This window comes from Aethalodelphis obliquidens, unplaced genomic scaffold, assembly GCF_003676395.1.
Source record: "Aethalodelphis obliquidens isolate GAN/ISIS:26980383/991018 unplaced genomic scaffold, ASM367639v1 scaffold65, whole genome shotgun sequence".
Classification (NCBI taxonomy): Eukaryota; Metazoa; Chordata; class Mammalia; order Artiodactyla; family Delphinidae; genus Aethalodelphis; species Aethalodelphis obliquidens.
In genome coordinates, this window is record NW_020838009.1 from 7,356,894 (window position 1) to 7,373,428 (window position 16,535).

The window sequence follows — 16,535 nt, forward strand, 5'->3', positions numbered from 1 at the left end:
GAGCTGGAGCACTTAACCCATATCCTTGTGCCTAGCTGGCATGAAGGGCTCTTTAAGATACAGCCCAGCCTACCTCTTCACTTTTCTCTCTTACTCCCTCACCTTCAGGATGGTATATAGGTTTTATTTCACACTCCCAATCCTATCACTTTGCTGTGGCTACGTGAACTAAGAAGGAGTCTGAAACCAAGCGCGGGCTTAGCAGGAGGCAATGCTGTGGTATGAAAGCAATGTCTGTGAGAAGCTAAGCGCCATGCATCCCTGTCCCCCTCTCATGTCCCGTGCTTTGGTCACATACATTTCATTCTCCCCTTGCTGACATTATTCCCACTTGAAATGTGTGCCCCCATCTGCCATCTTGAATCACCCGTCCGGGGGGTCATCTCTAACACTGTTATAAAGCCCTTTTCTTAACCCATTACTAGCTTCCCGACCCTCCAGTTCTCTCAACCCTTAGAGTCTACTTTTTGCCTGCCTCACGTTGTGCTGCCTCAACCCCCAAATCACCTCTCTATATAGCTGGGCTGGTGCCCTGTGCATAAATCCTTACCTTCTGACATAGCTAGCAAAATACCTCGAACTTAGCAGATGTTCAATAAACATCGGACGAGTTAAATAGAATCACATAACACAGGTTCTGAGGACATTATGTCAAGGCTACAGACGTATTATATTACAAAGCCATTTCAAAATACTTGACAAATACTAAAAAACTCAACTTCTCGTTTAAAAGACAACAAAATATACTACATAGAAGAATAACAATCACTAGTTAGCTGTGTTCCTCCCACAGCAAAGTTTTAAAGGAAATAAGACTTGCCACTTAGCAAGCATCACTCTCAACTGCCCACAGCATCACTCCACTGACACGTGTGGAGACACACCCCCTTAATTACTGAAAATAAGCCATTTAGAAAGGATTCTTACCATGGTCAACATGAGCCAAAACACAGATATTCCTGATGTTAGCCGTGTTTTTCTGGAGTTGAATCATCTTATCCAAACTGTTCAGCACCATGGTCACTTATTTCCTGTGACTAATAGTTAAACATGTATTACAAATGGCTGAAGATCGGGGCGTTAAAAGATAAAAGTTTCTACTGCTGGGAATTGACAAGACTTCTCGAGTCCCTTAAAGTAATAACCCAACGGATGCTTACTGAAGGGACAGACCCATCCAGGCCCAAGTCCAATTTGAGCACTTCAACAAATACTGTACCACGACTGTACTTGCGGAGTTTACTCATCCTTCCGGATCGGCCCTTTGCGATGAATCACAAAGCTCGTGGGGGTTGGGTGCACAGTGACACCTGGAACTCTGCCCCGTACTGTGGCATTATTTCTCCAGGTCAGTGATTACATACTGGAAGGGTCTTATGCAGGAGGGAGAGAAGATGCCGACATCTCTCTCTTCCCCTGCTCGATCCTTTTCCAAGCCTCTCCTATCACTCCCACTTGCTTTCACTGGAGGTAAAACACCCAGCTTCCCGACTACATTTTGGGGTCACGTGCAGGTGCACTGAACGTCTTCCATTCCTTTCCACACTGGGGAAACCAAGAAAAAACAAACCCTCAACTCTACATTCCCTTTATCCTCACTCCCTTTATCCTCACTCCCTTTTTCTTTGAAGATCCCGGGTCCGCACTGAGAAACGGCCGGGCCGGCCCAGACACTACGCTCGCACGGCAGCCGCTCTCAGCCCGGGCTCGCTCCTAGCTCCGTCCACGCCCTGCCGCCGCGGCGACCCGGGACCCCCACTGCCTGGAGTTGGCGGAAGAGGACGCCCGGACGCCTGCGGGCCCGGACGCCTGCGGGCCCGCACTTACCAGCTACCACCGCCCAGCCAGCCCAGCTCGAATAACAGCGCCGACCACACCACGCGTATCACAAGCCCCCTGACCTCCGCATCCACCTTACGCCCGCGCGCCGGAGGCGGGGCTGAGAACGCACGACCTTTGACCCGCCTGCGTCTCTGGCGTCGCCGGAAGCAGGCGGAGCATCCGTTAGCCGCGCGCCCCGCCGGTTACCTGGACTGAGCCCGGCGCGGTGGAGCTGAAGAAGCTGCGGCTGCGGAGAAGCTGTGGAGCTGGGCCCGCGAGCCGGGAGCATGAGGACCTGGTGTCTGTGTCAGATTTGTACCTGCGGGTAAGAAACGGCCGGTGTGGCGGCCGCCGGGGCTTGGAAGCGAGCTGGGGTCTCGGGGAACGGAGCCCTCAGAGTGGCCGCCCCGCCAAGGTGGAGGACGCGGGCCCAGCGACGTCCCACTTATCCCCGAGTCCGCAGATGCTCGCTGTTCACCCGCCAGCTACCGCGGGTTAAGCAGTTCTGCTTTGTCAGCTCCTATCCACGGGCGCAAACTGAAACGCTGTGGCGCCAGGCGGATGATATACACCTGTGTAGCAGCGGCTGGATGTCAGGCTGCCAAGTGTGGAGACCTGATCCGACGGGGAGAGTGTATGCCCACAAAATTTTTTTTTTAATTTATTTATTTTTGGCTGTGTTGGGTCTTCGTTACTGTGCGAGGGCTTTCTCTATTTGCGGCAAGCGGGGGCCACTCTTCATGGCGGTGCGCGGGCCTCTCACTATCGCGGCCTCAGTTGTTGCTGAGCACGGGCTCCAGACGCGCAGGCTCAGTAGTTGTGCCTCACGGGCCTAGTTTTTCCGCGGCATGTGGGATCTTCCCAGACCAGGGCTCGAACCCGTGCCCCCTGCATTGGCAGGCAGATTCTCAATCACTGCGCCACCAGGGAAGCCCCTATGCCCACAAAATTTAAAATAAATAAATAAAAGGAAACGGAAGGAGAGTAGAACGGTGTGCAAGTCTATGAGTTTTCGACCTGTGTTAGGCTTTCTTCTGTTCCTAGCTTTCCATCCCCGCCTAACCATATTCCCGTTCCCAGTCCCATCCAGACTGCTTTCCTTTGGGATCTGACGGACTGAAAAGGTAGTAGGTAGTCTCCTGAAACCCAGAATTGGTCAGTGAGCCCTGCCTAAGCTGTAAGCAGTCATGTCCTTCCTCAGCTTCCTTGCTGACCCAGGGATTAGACGACTATTTGCTAAATAAATATTATGAATATGTCAATCCTGTCGTACTGTAATCCCCTCCAAAGGAAAAACACTTCACATGGTGATGGAAAGCAGTTTCCCCGTAGTTTCATGGTAAATGTTGTTTTTAATTACTAATTGGATGTAGATTAGAAGATAAGTCAGCCTTTGAGGATTTGATTCATATGTGAAAACCCTGATGGCCAAAAAAATTGATTAATTTTTTTTCTAATCTTTAAATTAATTTCTATCCAACCTAAGTTCCTTTCCCATCCAGCTGTCAGGAAATTTCAGTCTTCATTATGTTGAAGGCTTCCTTTTTCCCAAGCAGTAAAACGGTCCAGGGAGCAGAGGCATTGCCAATGCAAGAGGAGTCTTCTCTGGGCTTTAAACATTGGTAATGCTTCCCACTGAAATGTCTCTTGCTGGAGTTCACATAATCCCTTCAAGAGTGGTGCCACCGCTGCTTTGAAGTTTATGTTTGAGGTACAAGAATCTTGGCAAAGCTGGGAGCCATTGTTGTAGGGTTCCACCTAACCAACTCTTGATATCCGGCCACCTCCTGGATCACTGATAGAATGGGGCAAAGACGCCTGCTCTTCTAAGAACTCCTTCCCCCTCATCTTCTACCTCCTTCCTCTCTCTGGGGAATCGTCCCCTCTTCCCTCTTTTGCAGTTCAGGACCACCTGTTTCCTCTTAGGACCTCATTTCCAGCAGAACATCTGATTTCATCTCTTCATGAATTGTGTTTAAAAAGACAGGAGAACGTGTTGACTTCAGGCAGCTTATATCCTCGGCCCTTCCAAAAGTCCTACAAGAAGGAAATGTCAGGGTCCTGACTACCTGCTTGAAATAAAGGAGGGGAAAAAACCAAGGAGAACAAACTCATTAATATTTCAATACATTGCCTCTCTTTAGGAGGATCAAGATTGTCAAAGAGACCACTTCAGGGAAATTTTGACCTGCATCTGCTACTTTTTCATCTTGCTGTTTGAATCTTTTTTTTTTTTCATACTATGTAACTAAATCTTTTCAAATGTCTGTTTCTTTCACTATATCAGTCAAAACAACCATCTATCTCAGAATATCGTTTTCTCTGCAATGTGTATATACAATTGCTCAGGTGCGTTAAACTATGATAAGTTATTTATGTTTGCATAGGCGACATCATTGCCCACATGAAACCACAAGGATTTATGAAAATTCTGACTTGTCTTGTCCCACAGCTGAATATTTGGAAAACTATCCTACGTATGGCAGTGTTCTTCCACCTCAGAGTCTGAAGCCCAAGGAAGAATTTCCAGCATATCGTTGTAAAATGGAAGGAATAACAACATTTAAGTAAGTATCAAGAAACTGTTTGCTTTACCTATTTTTCTCCCCACTCTTCTGGGGTTTTTTGGTTTTTGAATTTTTGAATTTTATTTTATATTTTTTATACAGAAGGTTCTTATTAGTTATCCATTTTATACATATGAGTGTGTATATGTCAATCCCAGTCCCACTCTTCTGGTTTTAATAAGGTGTTTTTGTTTTAAACTCTTTAAACTATTTAGTTGATTTAAGTTGAACCAGTTGACTAGTTGAGTCACAACTTGAGGAAAACAGAAAGATGAGAATTAAGTTAAATGAGAAAAATGAGAAGGAAAGGGGATATATAAAAAGTTCTATTGATTGTTTTTGTTAACCTCCTAAAATCTCTTGTGTTTATCTGTTTTCCATTGTGACCAGAACCTAGAGGAATGCAGCAGCTTCCTAATGGTTATGTTTGTATCTACTCTAGCTTTTGCATCTCTGATCTGTTTTCTAACTTTAGCCAAGATGACCTTTTCATATACTGTTTATTTTTTATTTTATTTTTTTATTGAAGTATAGTTGATTTGCAATGCTGTGCCAATCTCCGCTGTACAGCAAAGTGACTCTGTTATACATATACAGACATTCTTTTTTTATATTCTTTTCCATTATGGTTTATTGACAGGATATTGACTATAGTTCCTCATGCTATACAGTAGGACTTTGTTGTTTATCCATCCTATATATAATAGTTTACATCTGTTGGGACTTCTCTGGTGATCCAGTGGGTGGGACTCTGTGCTCCCAAGGCAGGGGGCCCGGGTTCCGTTCCTCGTCGGGGAACTAGATCCCGCGTGGATGCCACAGCTCAGTGTTCACATGCCGCAGCTGGGAAGCCTGCATGCCGCAACTGGAGATCCCGCATGCTGCAGCTAAGACCTGGTGCGGCCAAAATAAATTAAAAAAAAAAAAGAAAAAGAAAAGAAAGTTTACATCTGCTGATCCCAAACTCCCAGTCCATCCCTCCCCATCCCCCACCCCCCTTGGCAACGACAAGTCTGTTCTTTATGTCTGTCAATCTGTTTCTGTTCTGTAGATAGGTTCATTTGTGCCATATTTTAGATTCCACATATAAGTGATACCACATAGTATTTATCTTTCTCTTTCTGAGTTATTTCACTTAGTATGATAATCTCTAGTCACATCCATATTGCTGCAAATGGCATTATTTTGATCTTTTTTATGGCTGAGTAGTATTCCATTGTATATATGTACCACATCTTCTTTATCCATTCATCTGTCGATGGACATTTAGGTTGGTTCCCTGTTTTGGCTATTGTGAATAGTGCTGCTATGAACATAGGGGTGCATGTATCTTTCTGAATTAGAGTTTTGTCTGGATATATGCCCAGGAGTGGGATTGCTGGATCATATGGTAATTCAATTTTTAGTTTTCTGAGGAACTACCACACTGTTTTCCATAGTGGCTGCACCAGCTTACATTCCCACCAACAGTGCAGGAGGCTTCCCTTTTCTGCACACCCTCTCCAGCATTTTTTATTCATAGACTTTTTAATTGTGGCCATTCTGACTGGTGTGAGGTGGTACCTCATTGTAGTTTTGATTTGCATTTCTCTAAATACTTAGCGATGTTGAGTAAGATGACCTTTTTAAAATGCAGATCTAATCGTGTCACCTCTCTGCTAAAACTGCTGTTATATTTTCCCATTATATTTAATGTATACCAAAATCCCTTCATTGTTTGCTCCCTGCTTTCTTCTCTGATTTATTTTCACTGTAATGCCCTTTGCACTCTTACGGTTACATCTCATAGGACATGTTTCATTTCTTGGAAGTACCAGGCTTCTCTTGTCACAGAGCCTTCCAAGATACTATGTTACCTGCGTGGAATTTTTCCTGCCTCTTTACCCTAATTAATGCCTATTCAACCTATAGCTCTTAACTCAGTTATCACTCTGAAAAGGCTTCACTGACACTCATCCAGTTTTCAGGCTAGGTAAAGGTCCCCTATGTAAGTTCTCAAAGCATCTGCCTATTATTTATCATTAGATTAGTTTCAGTGTTCCATGAAAGCAGGAACTATGTCTGTTCTTACCTCAGCATTCTATTTCCAGAAACCTGTTACAATGCCTACTAGCTCATAGTGGGCACTCACTATTTACTCAGTGTGTGAAAGACAAAAAAGTCCATTTAAGCCTAAACTTTTCGTTTGGACTCAGCTTTTTTGATCTTTGTCAGTTCAATGGGTTCTTTTCTCTATTTTCTTAATGTGTACACTGTATTCAAGGTACAGTCTTAGGCATTAAGTGTAAAATTATCAATAAAGAGAGGTTCTTGCTTTCCAGGAACTCATACATCAGCTTTCTATAATTTAGGGTTTTTGAAATGCTCTGTAACAACTTTAATTTTTAGTGCTATCCATTTTCTTTTCATTTCAGATAGAGTTTATTTTACTTACCTAGCAAAGGTGGAGACCTTCAAACTTTTACTGCAGTACTTATACCTTTAACATTTCAGACAACTCTTGCAGTGCTTTGGTGATTCCAGTTACTTCCCTCATACTTTGGTGTGATTTGGAATCATCTAGAAAGGTTAAAATTGCAGATTCCAGAGCTCCACCTAAAATAGTCAGTAGACAATGAAGTGGATCCCAGGAATATGCTTTTTTTTTTTTTTTTTTTTTTGCGATACGCGGGCCTCTCACTGTTGTGGCCTCTCCCGTTGTGGAGCACAGCCTCCAGATGCGCAGGCTCAGCGGCCATGGCTCACGAGCCTATCCGCTCCACGGCATGTGGGATCTTCCTGGACCGGGGCACGAACCCGTGTCCCCTGCATTGGCAGGCGGACTCTCAACCACTGTGCCACCAGGGAAGCTCCTATTCCTTTCTTTCTTGATGCCTTAATGATTCATAACAGAAATTTGAAATAAATTTCACACTATTCATATTTATTGAATAAAGATTTTGCATTTAACCAACTCGAAGTGTTAAAACCAGGAAAGTTTAACCTGCCACATCTTTCTTTAAAAGGCAATTGCTTTTCAATTCTGGGCTTTCTCAGTTGCCTTGTTCAAGTAGCCTGTAATAGTAAACAAATAAAATAAAATAAAAAAAGAAATGTCCCAACTCCCAAAAGGTTCAAATATGCCAACAAAAGTAAAACTTCCATTTCTTAAATCATCATCTTTCCACTTACTAAAACATTAGATCTTTTCTTCATAGTTTGACTAGGGAACTAGCAGTATTTCCAAGAGCCATATTCGAGGGGTTTGGAACTCTTGCTTGACTCCCTCATGGTGACCATGTTGACTAGGCAGTAGAAAGCAGCTGATTCATCTGTACAAACAAAGAATCGTGTCATTCTGTTCTATACTTTTCTATAATATAAGAAGAGACTGTGTAAAGAGCAGATGTCTGGACTTGTACCGGACTTTTGATCCTTTATAGCATTACAGCTGTAGCACAGTAGATGATTGCCAGAGTTGGCAGGAAGTCTGCCCTGAAAGTATGATTCCAGACATGTCAAATGTTTTAGGATATATCAGATGAAGAGTGCATTTACCCTTTACTACTTCTCCATAGAAAGTTGCTTTGGGTTTGGAGGTAAACTTTCTAACTCTTAACTAATCTTACTAGAGAAACTAAGACTTCTAAGCTTTCTCTGTCCTCTCTACTTCCTGATTGCGTTTTAGCCTGTTCCTCTCTAGCTGGTATTTGGGAAGAGCAAAGAACAACTCAGATGTCTTGAGAAGCAGAGGTATGGGATTTCTACTATTATTTATCCACTAAATAATATTTCATAAGCATTCGTTAAGTGTCAGGTGCTATGCTAGGCACCTGGGATACAGTGGTGAGCAAAACAGTCATGATCTCTGTGCTCACAGACGTTGCAGTCTCGTGAAGGTGGCAGTCAAAAACATCACTCAAAATAAGTATAAAATTGCAACAGTGATCAAATCTATGAAGGATAGGCGCAAGGTAACTTCGGATCCAGAATAAGAGGCTTGACTTTATCAGGGAAATGAGAAAAATGAGCTAAAATCTGAAGGCTGTAAAGCAATTAACTGGATTAAGACTGTAAGAAAGTGCCTTCCAAGGAGAGAGCAGCATGTAGCAGGAAGGAGCATGAAAAGAAGGAAATTGTCAGAGAAGGCCAGCAGGAGCAGAGGAAGCAAGAGGAAGCACAGTGTGATTTGAAGCTAGTGAAAGAGGCCATGTTCAGTTTTTTCTGTATCCTTAGAGCAATAAGAAGCCATTGAAAGTTTCTTTTCTTTCTTGTTTTTTGTTTGTATGTTTGTTTGTTGAGGGGGGTACGAAAGAGAGGTGAGGAAGAGGCTAGGGAGATGAGGGCAAGAATGACCTGATCAAATTTATGTGTGAAAGGATTACTTTGGGTGCAATGTAAGAAAAGATTGGAGAGAGAACTAGTAAGTGAGTTTAGGAAGGTATTGAATTGATTTGAATGAGCTATTATGAAAGCTTGGAATGGTGATGAGAGAGAGAAAAGCGGATTTAAGAGATATTTAAGAGGCAACATTGACAGGAGTTGATGATGAACAAAATGTAGGAGGGAGGTAAGGCGTGAAGGGTTAGTCCTAGGTTTCTGAGTACAGCTGAAGAGATGGTGATGCCAGTCAGTAAAATAGGGAACAAGCCAATAGGCCCAGATTTGTTGGGGGGAAATAGTTTGATTAGGGGTATACTAAGTTTTGAGGTACCACTGAATATCCAACAGGCCACTGTAAAAACTGGTACGGAGCTAAGAGAGGAGGTCTGAGTGGAGACGTACGAGTGAGAGGTGTTTCCATATAGTTAGTAATTGCAGCTGTGGGAGTAGAGGCGTTGTCCTCAGGAGGGAACGTTGGGTGAGAAGAGGAGAGTGGGTAGCCCCAGTGTCGAGGAACTGCCCAACTTCATGACTGACTATAGGAGGGCGAAGCTGCGTAGGAGACCAAGAAGAAATAATGAGGAAGGCAGGGAGAGAGAATTTCTCAGAAATAGAGGGAGTGGGCAATAATGTCAATTAGGACTTGAGAGGTTAAGTAAGATGAGGGCTAAAAAGGTCTGGTGGATTTAATCACATAGAAGTCATGGTGCACCTTCAAGCTGTGTTAGAGAAGTGACAGTGCTGGAAACCAGGTTGAAGTGGGTTGATGGGGGTGAGGAAATGGAGTTAACAAGTCTAAGAGGTTATATCGTGACTAGAGAAGGGATTCAGTGAGTTTTGGTTTTTGGAGCTTATGGACATATACAGAAAATATTAATACAAGTTGGTTTAAACAAATGATACAATGAGTGAAACAGTCCATAGTGTCCCAAAGAAAAAAAGCAATTTTGAAGACTTTTAGTAATTTGTAGAGCTAACATATCATCCTTACTGTGTACTAAACACTCATGTGTATGCTGTACATGCATGCATTTGTCAGTCCTTCAAACAACCCTATGAGGTAGATGATATTATTGTCCTATTTTATATCTAAGGAAACTGGAGCATAGACAGAGTAAGTTACCCCACATCATAAATCTGGTGAATGACAGAGCCAGGATTTGGACCCAGGTAGTCTGATCAGTCTGAGTCTGTGGTCTCACCACCCCACCAGACAACCTCAGTGTCTGCAGTACAACCTCTGCCACATAACGTTATATAATGCCCAGGGTGGCTAGGGTACCATATGACTCCTGTCCCTGGCAAGGGCTTCTGGGGATCTGAAGATGGATAAGACCCACATCAACACTATGAATATGATTCATGTCTAAAGGCCAGAGTTTAGACATAAATTATTTCTTTAATTGATTACTTAATGATGAGCAAAAAGACAGCATGACTTCAAGAAGAGAGCGTGCCCAAATAGTTTATTAGAGTCTTTAATAGGATAAATAAGGATTTTGACAAAATGGACCCAGGCGATATAGTTAAAATTGTTTTCAGATTCATTAAATCTTTAACCTAAGATTTCCTTCCAGGTTAGGAAAAAATTCAATTATTTGAAGATTTTATTTATGTAAGATCCAATTAACTGAGGATCCATTGTAAAGCTGTTTTGAAAACTAGGATTTTTGACATTTATTTTTCTTATATGTAGTCACTGGATAGGACATAAAGGAATTCAATAATCTCTTTCAAGTAGCTTATCAACCATCACCATTTTAATATCTTCTTAGACTTTTCAAGTAAAAAAAAGTCTGGAAAATTTTAATACTGCATTGAAATACTTAGAAATAAAAGAACCTGTGAAGCTATGTTTCAAATGTATATAGTTCAGGTCGGATTCTCGTCCTTATGAAATAGTCAAACAGCCTCACCATGCACCAGAAGAATATAAACAAAAGCAGGGGGAGATTGATCTTGGTACTACCTACAAACGGCATCTTAATTCTTGTAGAGTGCAGCGTGTGGCAATAGCTCAGCCTTTGGAGAGACAAGTTAAAAAAGGGAAGTTGGATACTGTCCCAGCCTATAAAGGTAACTTGCCATTTCAAAAATTAAAGAGCCAAAAAGCAAAAACTTACTTCCAGCTTTGAGATCTAACATCAAATCATGATTTTGGTGCATTGCCAAACTTAAGTCTCCGTGGCTTAGGAAAAAACTTTTTTCTCTGTTGTCTAAATAGTATTGTATAGTGAGAAAAAAACAGACTATTTGCTTGATGGAGAGTTAGGAGACCTGGATTCCTGTCCAAATTCAGCCACTTAATTAGTTTTCTCTATCTCAAACCATGAAAACAAAGGATACCACTGAACAAGCAATATGTCATATGTCACATTATGCCACATGTAGTCGGTACTGTTCCTTTCCTTCCATCCCAGAATGAGTTGAAACTTTACTGAGCATACTGGAGCCTTTGAGAAAGTCAAATAAAGAGCAACCCTCTTCTCCATTCAAATTCTGAACCAACCGGTAAAGCAAAAGAGTTAGCAGGTAGAGAACCAAAATACTCCCTTTATACTGATAAAGGCTGGAATAGAGGGTGAAGCTTGCATCTGTTAGCAGATGGTCCCTGATACTGAACCTCAGAATACAATAGGCTTGTCCACCCAGTGAGACAGTGTTGGAGCACCACGTAGGCAACCTGCTCCTCCGAGACTTCCAGCATGGAATACCTTCTGCCTCCTGGCAACTGACTTGGAAGAGTAAGGACTGTACAATGTATGACCAGTTTCTTTCCAAAAATCAATCTGATTATATAAGAGTCTGTTACTTTTTGGCAGGGAGTGGGGTCCTTTATTTTTAAACAATAGGCTATCTTGTTCATATTTTTTCTGTATTTTTTTTGTTAATAATGTAATTGCATATTTAGGCTTAAAGCCTTTTCACTAGATATGTGACATAACTGAATGGGTATGTCCTAATATAAAGCCCTTTTGTATGAGTGATGCCATCCACAATAAAAGTAATGATTTATACTTTAAACCGGTAATAACTGAATACATCCTTTTTCTTTAAATGTCACTCTTACCAGTTTAATGGGTAACTAAAGTATATGGTATCAGTATGCTGTGATCTATATGTCAGCCCAGGAGGGAGATCTATACAAAGCACACATTTTTAAGACAATGCATGTGGTGAACAAATATATTGTTATAATCTAATATAGCATATAGTAATTGCTAAGATATATGTTTATTGGTATGCAGAGGAGATAGTGTATTGTGTAATAATTTGACATAAAAGATAATTGGTGAAATGTCTGTACTAGGTCTTTTAAACAACCGTAGTAAGATTTTTTCTTTTTTTCCCCACGTAGTCTATTTAAAAATACAACAATACTGATATTCCTTGATGCTGTGACTATTTACATATGACACACACACATACACACCAACACTAGTTCTGGCTTCTCATTACCTGGGTTTCTTATAGATTCCTGTACTTCCACTCCCGTAATCCAATGTTGAGGATTCCTGGGTTCCTTCTGGCCTTCTCTCTCCTCATCTTCCCTAGTGAGGAAAAGTGATCCTTGTATTTCCAGGTTTTCAGGCATGAGACAACAAATACTAAGGGAATAATTCGTCATTCTGCGTGATGATTGTACTGCAGGTTTTGTAGATACCTACTGAAGGACAGGTCTGTAGCTAAAGAGAAATCATAATGTGAAGAGACTCTGTCACTGTCACCGAAGAATTAGAGAACAGAGCAAAGGCAGAAATGGGATATGATTAAAAACAAAAACGAAAAACTCTACAAGATGGTGAGAAGGGTGACATCTAGATTCTGGAGATGTGGTTCTGTGAAACTGGTGGCTCTTAGACAGAAACATACCTACCCCTAGCAGCCTTGCTTTAGAAATTCATTCAGATTAAAATGTAGATAATGAAAATAGGTCAGTATTTGATTTGATACTTTTTAGGGATTACTCTTCTGTGTGCAGGGCACTATAAGGAATAGAGATCTGAATTGAGCATGGTTGTTGACATTTAGAAACTTTACAGTTGAGATGATAAAAAAGAGCAATAATAGCCTGAAGAATTAAATAGTCATCCGAGAAATAAAAATATGAGATATCACAAGAAGGGGCGAATAATTCACTAGAAAATTAATGGAACAATTAGGGCTTTAAACACTTAGACTAAGCAAGATATCACTCCAGGCTAGTCTGGGAATGCATCACAGACTAGTAAGTATTGATATATAGAAAGAGGAGGGATATCCTAAAAGCTAGGATGAGATGAGCAAAAAAATCATAAAGCCAGAAAAATAAGAGAGTTGTTCAGTGAACATGGTGGGAACCAGAGAATTTCAGGATCTGAGAGATTGGTGTATCCAAAAATGTAGGTTGAGATCAGCTTGTGAAGTCTTGGTTGTCAGACTGAGGAACTTAACATTTTTCTGGTAGCCACTAACATTTCTGAGTTCTGCTACCAGATAGGATATAGCAGATGGCAGAGAGCCATTACTTCCACTGAAACAGTTTAAAAAAATACATAAATTTTTAAAAACCTTTTTTAAATAGAAGCAAAGAACTAAAATTACAGAGACAGGGGAGCCCTTCCTAGATAAGTTGAGATGGCCAACTGTGTACTTCTCTGGGAGCATTTGTCAAGTCTAGGCCAAGGCTGAAGATTAGGGTAGCATCAGCAGCGAGACCCTCCTAGGGGAAGGAGCAACTGACATGTAGGCCAGTGTGACCAACTGGAATCTGTAAATACCCCTGATGTGTGACTGGTTTTCCTTGTGGGATGTCTGCTGAGTGATTAGGGGGCATGGTGGGCTAGAGGACTGGCCTAGAAAGAGCCCACAGAAATATCCCACAGTCTCACTTGGGAGCAGGTGCTTAGGGGAGAAAGTCCCACTAAAATGAAGGCTCAACCACAAACACATCACAGGTCTTGTCCTTGAGAAACTTGTAACTAGAGGAAGACCATGTCTAACTGAAGGTGCCGCTGAATGCCAGCCACGCTCAGTTCCTGACTGGATTAAGGTGACCTGCCCCATATCCTACCTGCGTAACATAGGAAAGAGCAAGCTGTCTTCTGTTGAAAATAACATCGATTTTAGTTTCTATGGTTTTCTTATACATGACATCCAGCACAGAGTAAAACATTATGAGAACTATGAAGAATCAGGAAATATTTAAAGAGGTGATGGTCAAGAAATTTCCAAAATTGATGAAGTAATCAGGCTTCAGATTCAAGAAGCTCAACCAACCCCAGAATAAACACAAAGCCACGTCTGGCAACTGTCGTTAAACTTCTGAAAACCAAGTAAAGATAAATTCTTAAATTATAAATTCTAAAGATAAATTCAGTTAAAGGAAGCCCGTGCGCAGCAAAGACCCAACGCAGCCAAAACTAAAATAAATAACTAAATTTATTTTTTTAAAAAAAGGGTTGAGCCTGGACCTGGACAACAGAGGAACACCCTATCCACACACACACCCACCGGATTACTGAGCACTGAATAACAAGCAACAACAGTGTACCATTGGAGAGAAGCAAGGTTACAGAGAGACATTCTCTGAGGTGCAGGTGCAAAGAGAATGCCTAAAGCTGAGGATGGCGCAGAAATTAAGAAAACCAGCCCGCCCTCCCCCCGCTCCAAAGCACAAGATAATGCCAAAGGAATTTAAAGCTGATGGTACGCTGAAGGTAAGCCTGGCAACAACAAAAGCCAAGTCTAGCTCAGCTGCTGCTTGAGCTGACTTAACCCCCTTCACTAAAGCCCTGGCAAGTGAAGATGTGTATCCGTTTCTGGACATAAATACTATTTATCCCAGTCTCTACTGTGCTACACACAATATCCAGCTTTCAAATACAAATTATAAATTGTACAAAAATAACATTTTATGGAAACACAGCAATGCCATTCATTTACGTATTATCTATGGCTGCTTTCATGCTACGGTGTCAGAACTGAGTAGTTGCAACACAGACCATATGGCCCACAAAGCCCTAAATATTTATTTAATGAAAATGAAAAAATACGATATTAAAATGTATGGGATGTATCTAAAGCAATGCTTAGAGGGAAATTTATAGCATGAAATGTTTGTATTAGAAAAGAAGACAGTCTTAAATTAACAGCTTAAGAGTCCATCTTATGAAACTAGAAAAATGAGCAAATTAAGCCCAAAGCAAAGTAGATGGAAAGAAATAATGAAGAGCAGCAATCAATGAATCTGTAAACAGAAGAACAATGAGAAAATCGATGAAACCAAAAGCTGAATCTGTTAAAAGATAATGAAGTTGAATAACCCTAACCACACTGACCAAGGAAAAAAAAAAAAAGACGCTAACTACAGATATCAAGAATGAAAATAAGGATCCCACCATAGATTCTGTAGAACCTTATTTTACATTATTGTTTCTTCTATTTCCTTATTCTTATCTTTGATGATTTCATCAGGTTGCTGTTCATTCCATGTTTGCCTCAAGAAGGCAAAAATTAAAATTTAGGAAGTAAAATTGACAGGATTGGAAAACGACTTGAAACAGGGAGAAGGGAGTGAGGGAGAGAAGATTAGCTGGGTGAAACCTTTACCTGAGATACCAAATTCAAAATAGTGTTTTCTTGTTGATGTGTTATTTGTGGGGAGTATGAGTCTGAGCAAGATGGTGAATTCAGTTGGGGCATACTAAACTTCAGTTTACCTCTTGTACATCTGTATAGAGGTGTCTAGTAGGAAGATAGATATGTTGGTTTGGATTTGAAGGGAGGTCTGGAGTGGAGATTCAAGTTTGGGAGTCATCAGCTTATAGGTAGGGGTAAAACTGTGAGGCTCGTTTGATGATCTGTAGATTGAGAAAGAAAGCATAGAGCCCTCTGACTTTATAAAAATTGGCCCCAATTCCTTAGTGCCATAAGACAACACAGGGAACAGAGTCCCAACTACCAAAAGAACTCACATACGCAGCTGAGGACTTTTGTCCTCAAAGAAGAACCTAGAACAGCTCGCTATATAAGGATGGAGATGGAGCTCCGCATAGAAATGTTCATGGTGAGCAAACACATGCAAGCACCTCATGGACTTAAAACTGTTCAGGAGAAAGCAAGCTTCCTGTCTAGATTTTAGTGGCTAGAAAGCAAAAGAATGAGCTGAGGCAACTGGATTGCCCTTATCTAACAAGGGTAATACTGTAGCTGCCAAATGAGCAGACTGCATTGTTAGATGTGGATGGCATTATATTTTCTTTCCATAAGTGTCATAAGATACTAAGAATAGATGATGTTAATAAAGACTGTGATGTTTTAAGGCATTGCTATAGAATGTTGTTAATAAATATTCTAGAGCAAATAATAAATTTTCTAGGCATATGAGCATAGGAATATTTATGAGAGGCAAATCAGTTTTCTGCAGTTATCTGAAATTGATATTCTTGCTGATACATGCTGTCAAACCTTGTCTCTCAGTCTCCAAATTCTTGCTTCCTTTTTGAAAACCAAAGTTGTTTGTTAAGGGAGAAATATTCTCTTTTTCTCTCATGAAATTAACATCATTTTCTTGTAGACATTTTGGCAACAAAGGCTCTCCCTGTATGTTTATAGGGAACCATAGGTCTTCAATAACATCCTATGGTTTCCTTTTAGTTACTGAAAAATAGTGCTGTAATTTTATACTTTAGATTTCAAACAACAGAGATTGCTTCTTGGTGCCTCAAGAAAAAGCGAGTTTATGGTAAAGCTCTATGTGAACTGGAAATGGAAAGCTATCGGGTACAGAGGAAGCTTGAGGGA

At 41.2% G+C, this 16,535-nt stretch overlaps 2 protein-coding genes across 14 annotated transcripts in view; one reads left to right on the top strand and one right to left on the bottom strand.

Moving 5' to 3' along the window:
• EFL1 (elongation factor like GTPase 1) overlaps positions 1-1,932 on the bottom strand; it is a 134,645-nt gene extending 132,713 nt beyond the window's left edge. For all 3 annotated transcript variants that reach the window (XR_003429256.1, XM_027089352.1, XM_027089351.1), the window contains exons 1-2: positions 1,828-1,932; positions 928-1,037 (exon numbers count right to left, since the gene is read on the bottom strand). Coding sequence is in view for 2 of the 3 variants with exons in the window: in XM_027089352.1 (XP_026945153.1) it covers positions 928-1,018 (91 nt within the window). In the remaining variant the exon portion in view is untranslated. The remainder of the gene's footprint in view (positions 1-927; positions 1,038-1,827) is intronic.
• A 72-nt stretch (positions 1,933-2,004) lies between these two features.
• Positions 2,005-16,535, top strand: part of SAXO2 (stabilizer of axonemal microtubules 2) — a 39,261-nt gene continuing 24,730 nt past the window's right edge. For 7 of the 11 annotated variants that reach the window (XR_003429215.1, XR_003429220.1, XR_003429221.1 and 4 more), the window contains exons 1-2: positions 2,018-2,146; positions 4,274-4,388. Coding sequence is in view for 1 of the 11 variants with exons in the window: in XM_027089195.1 (XP_026944996.1) it covers positions 2,109-2,146; positions 4,209-4,392 (222 nt within the window). In the remaining 10 variants the exon portion in view is untranslated. Of the gene's footprint in view, positions 2,147-4,208; positions 4,393-8,055; positions 8,121-14,189; positions 14,450-16,535 lie in introns of those variants that run through there. The other 4 variants (XR_003429218.1, XR_003429222.1, XR_003429219.1 and 1 more) reach the window with 3 other exon arrangements.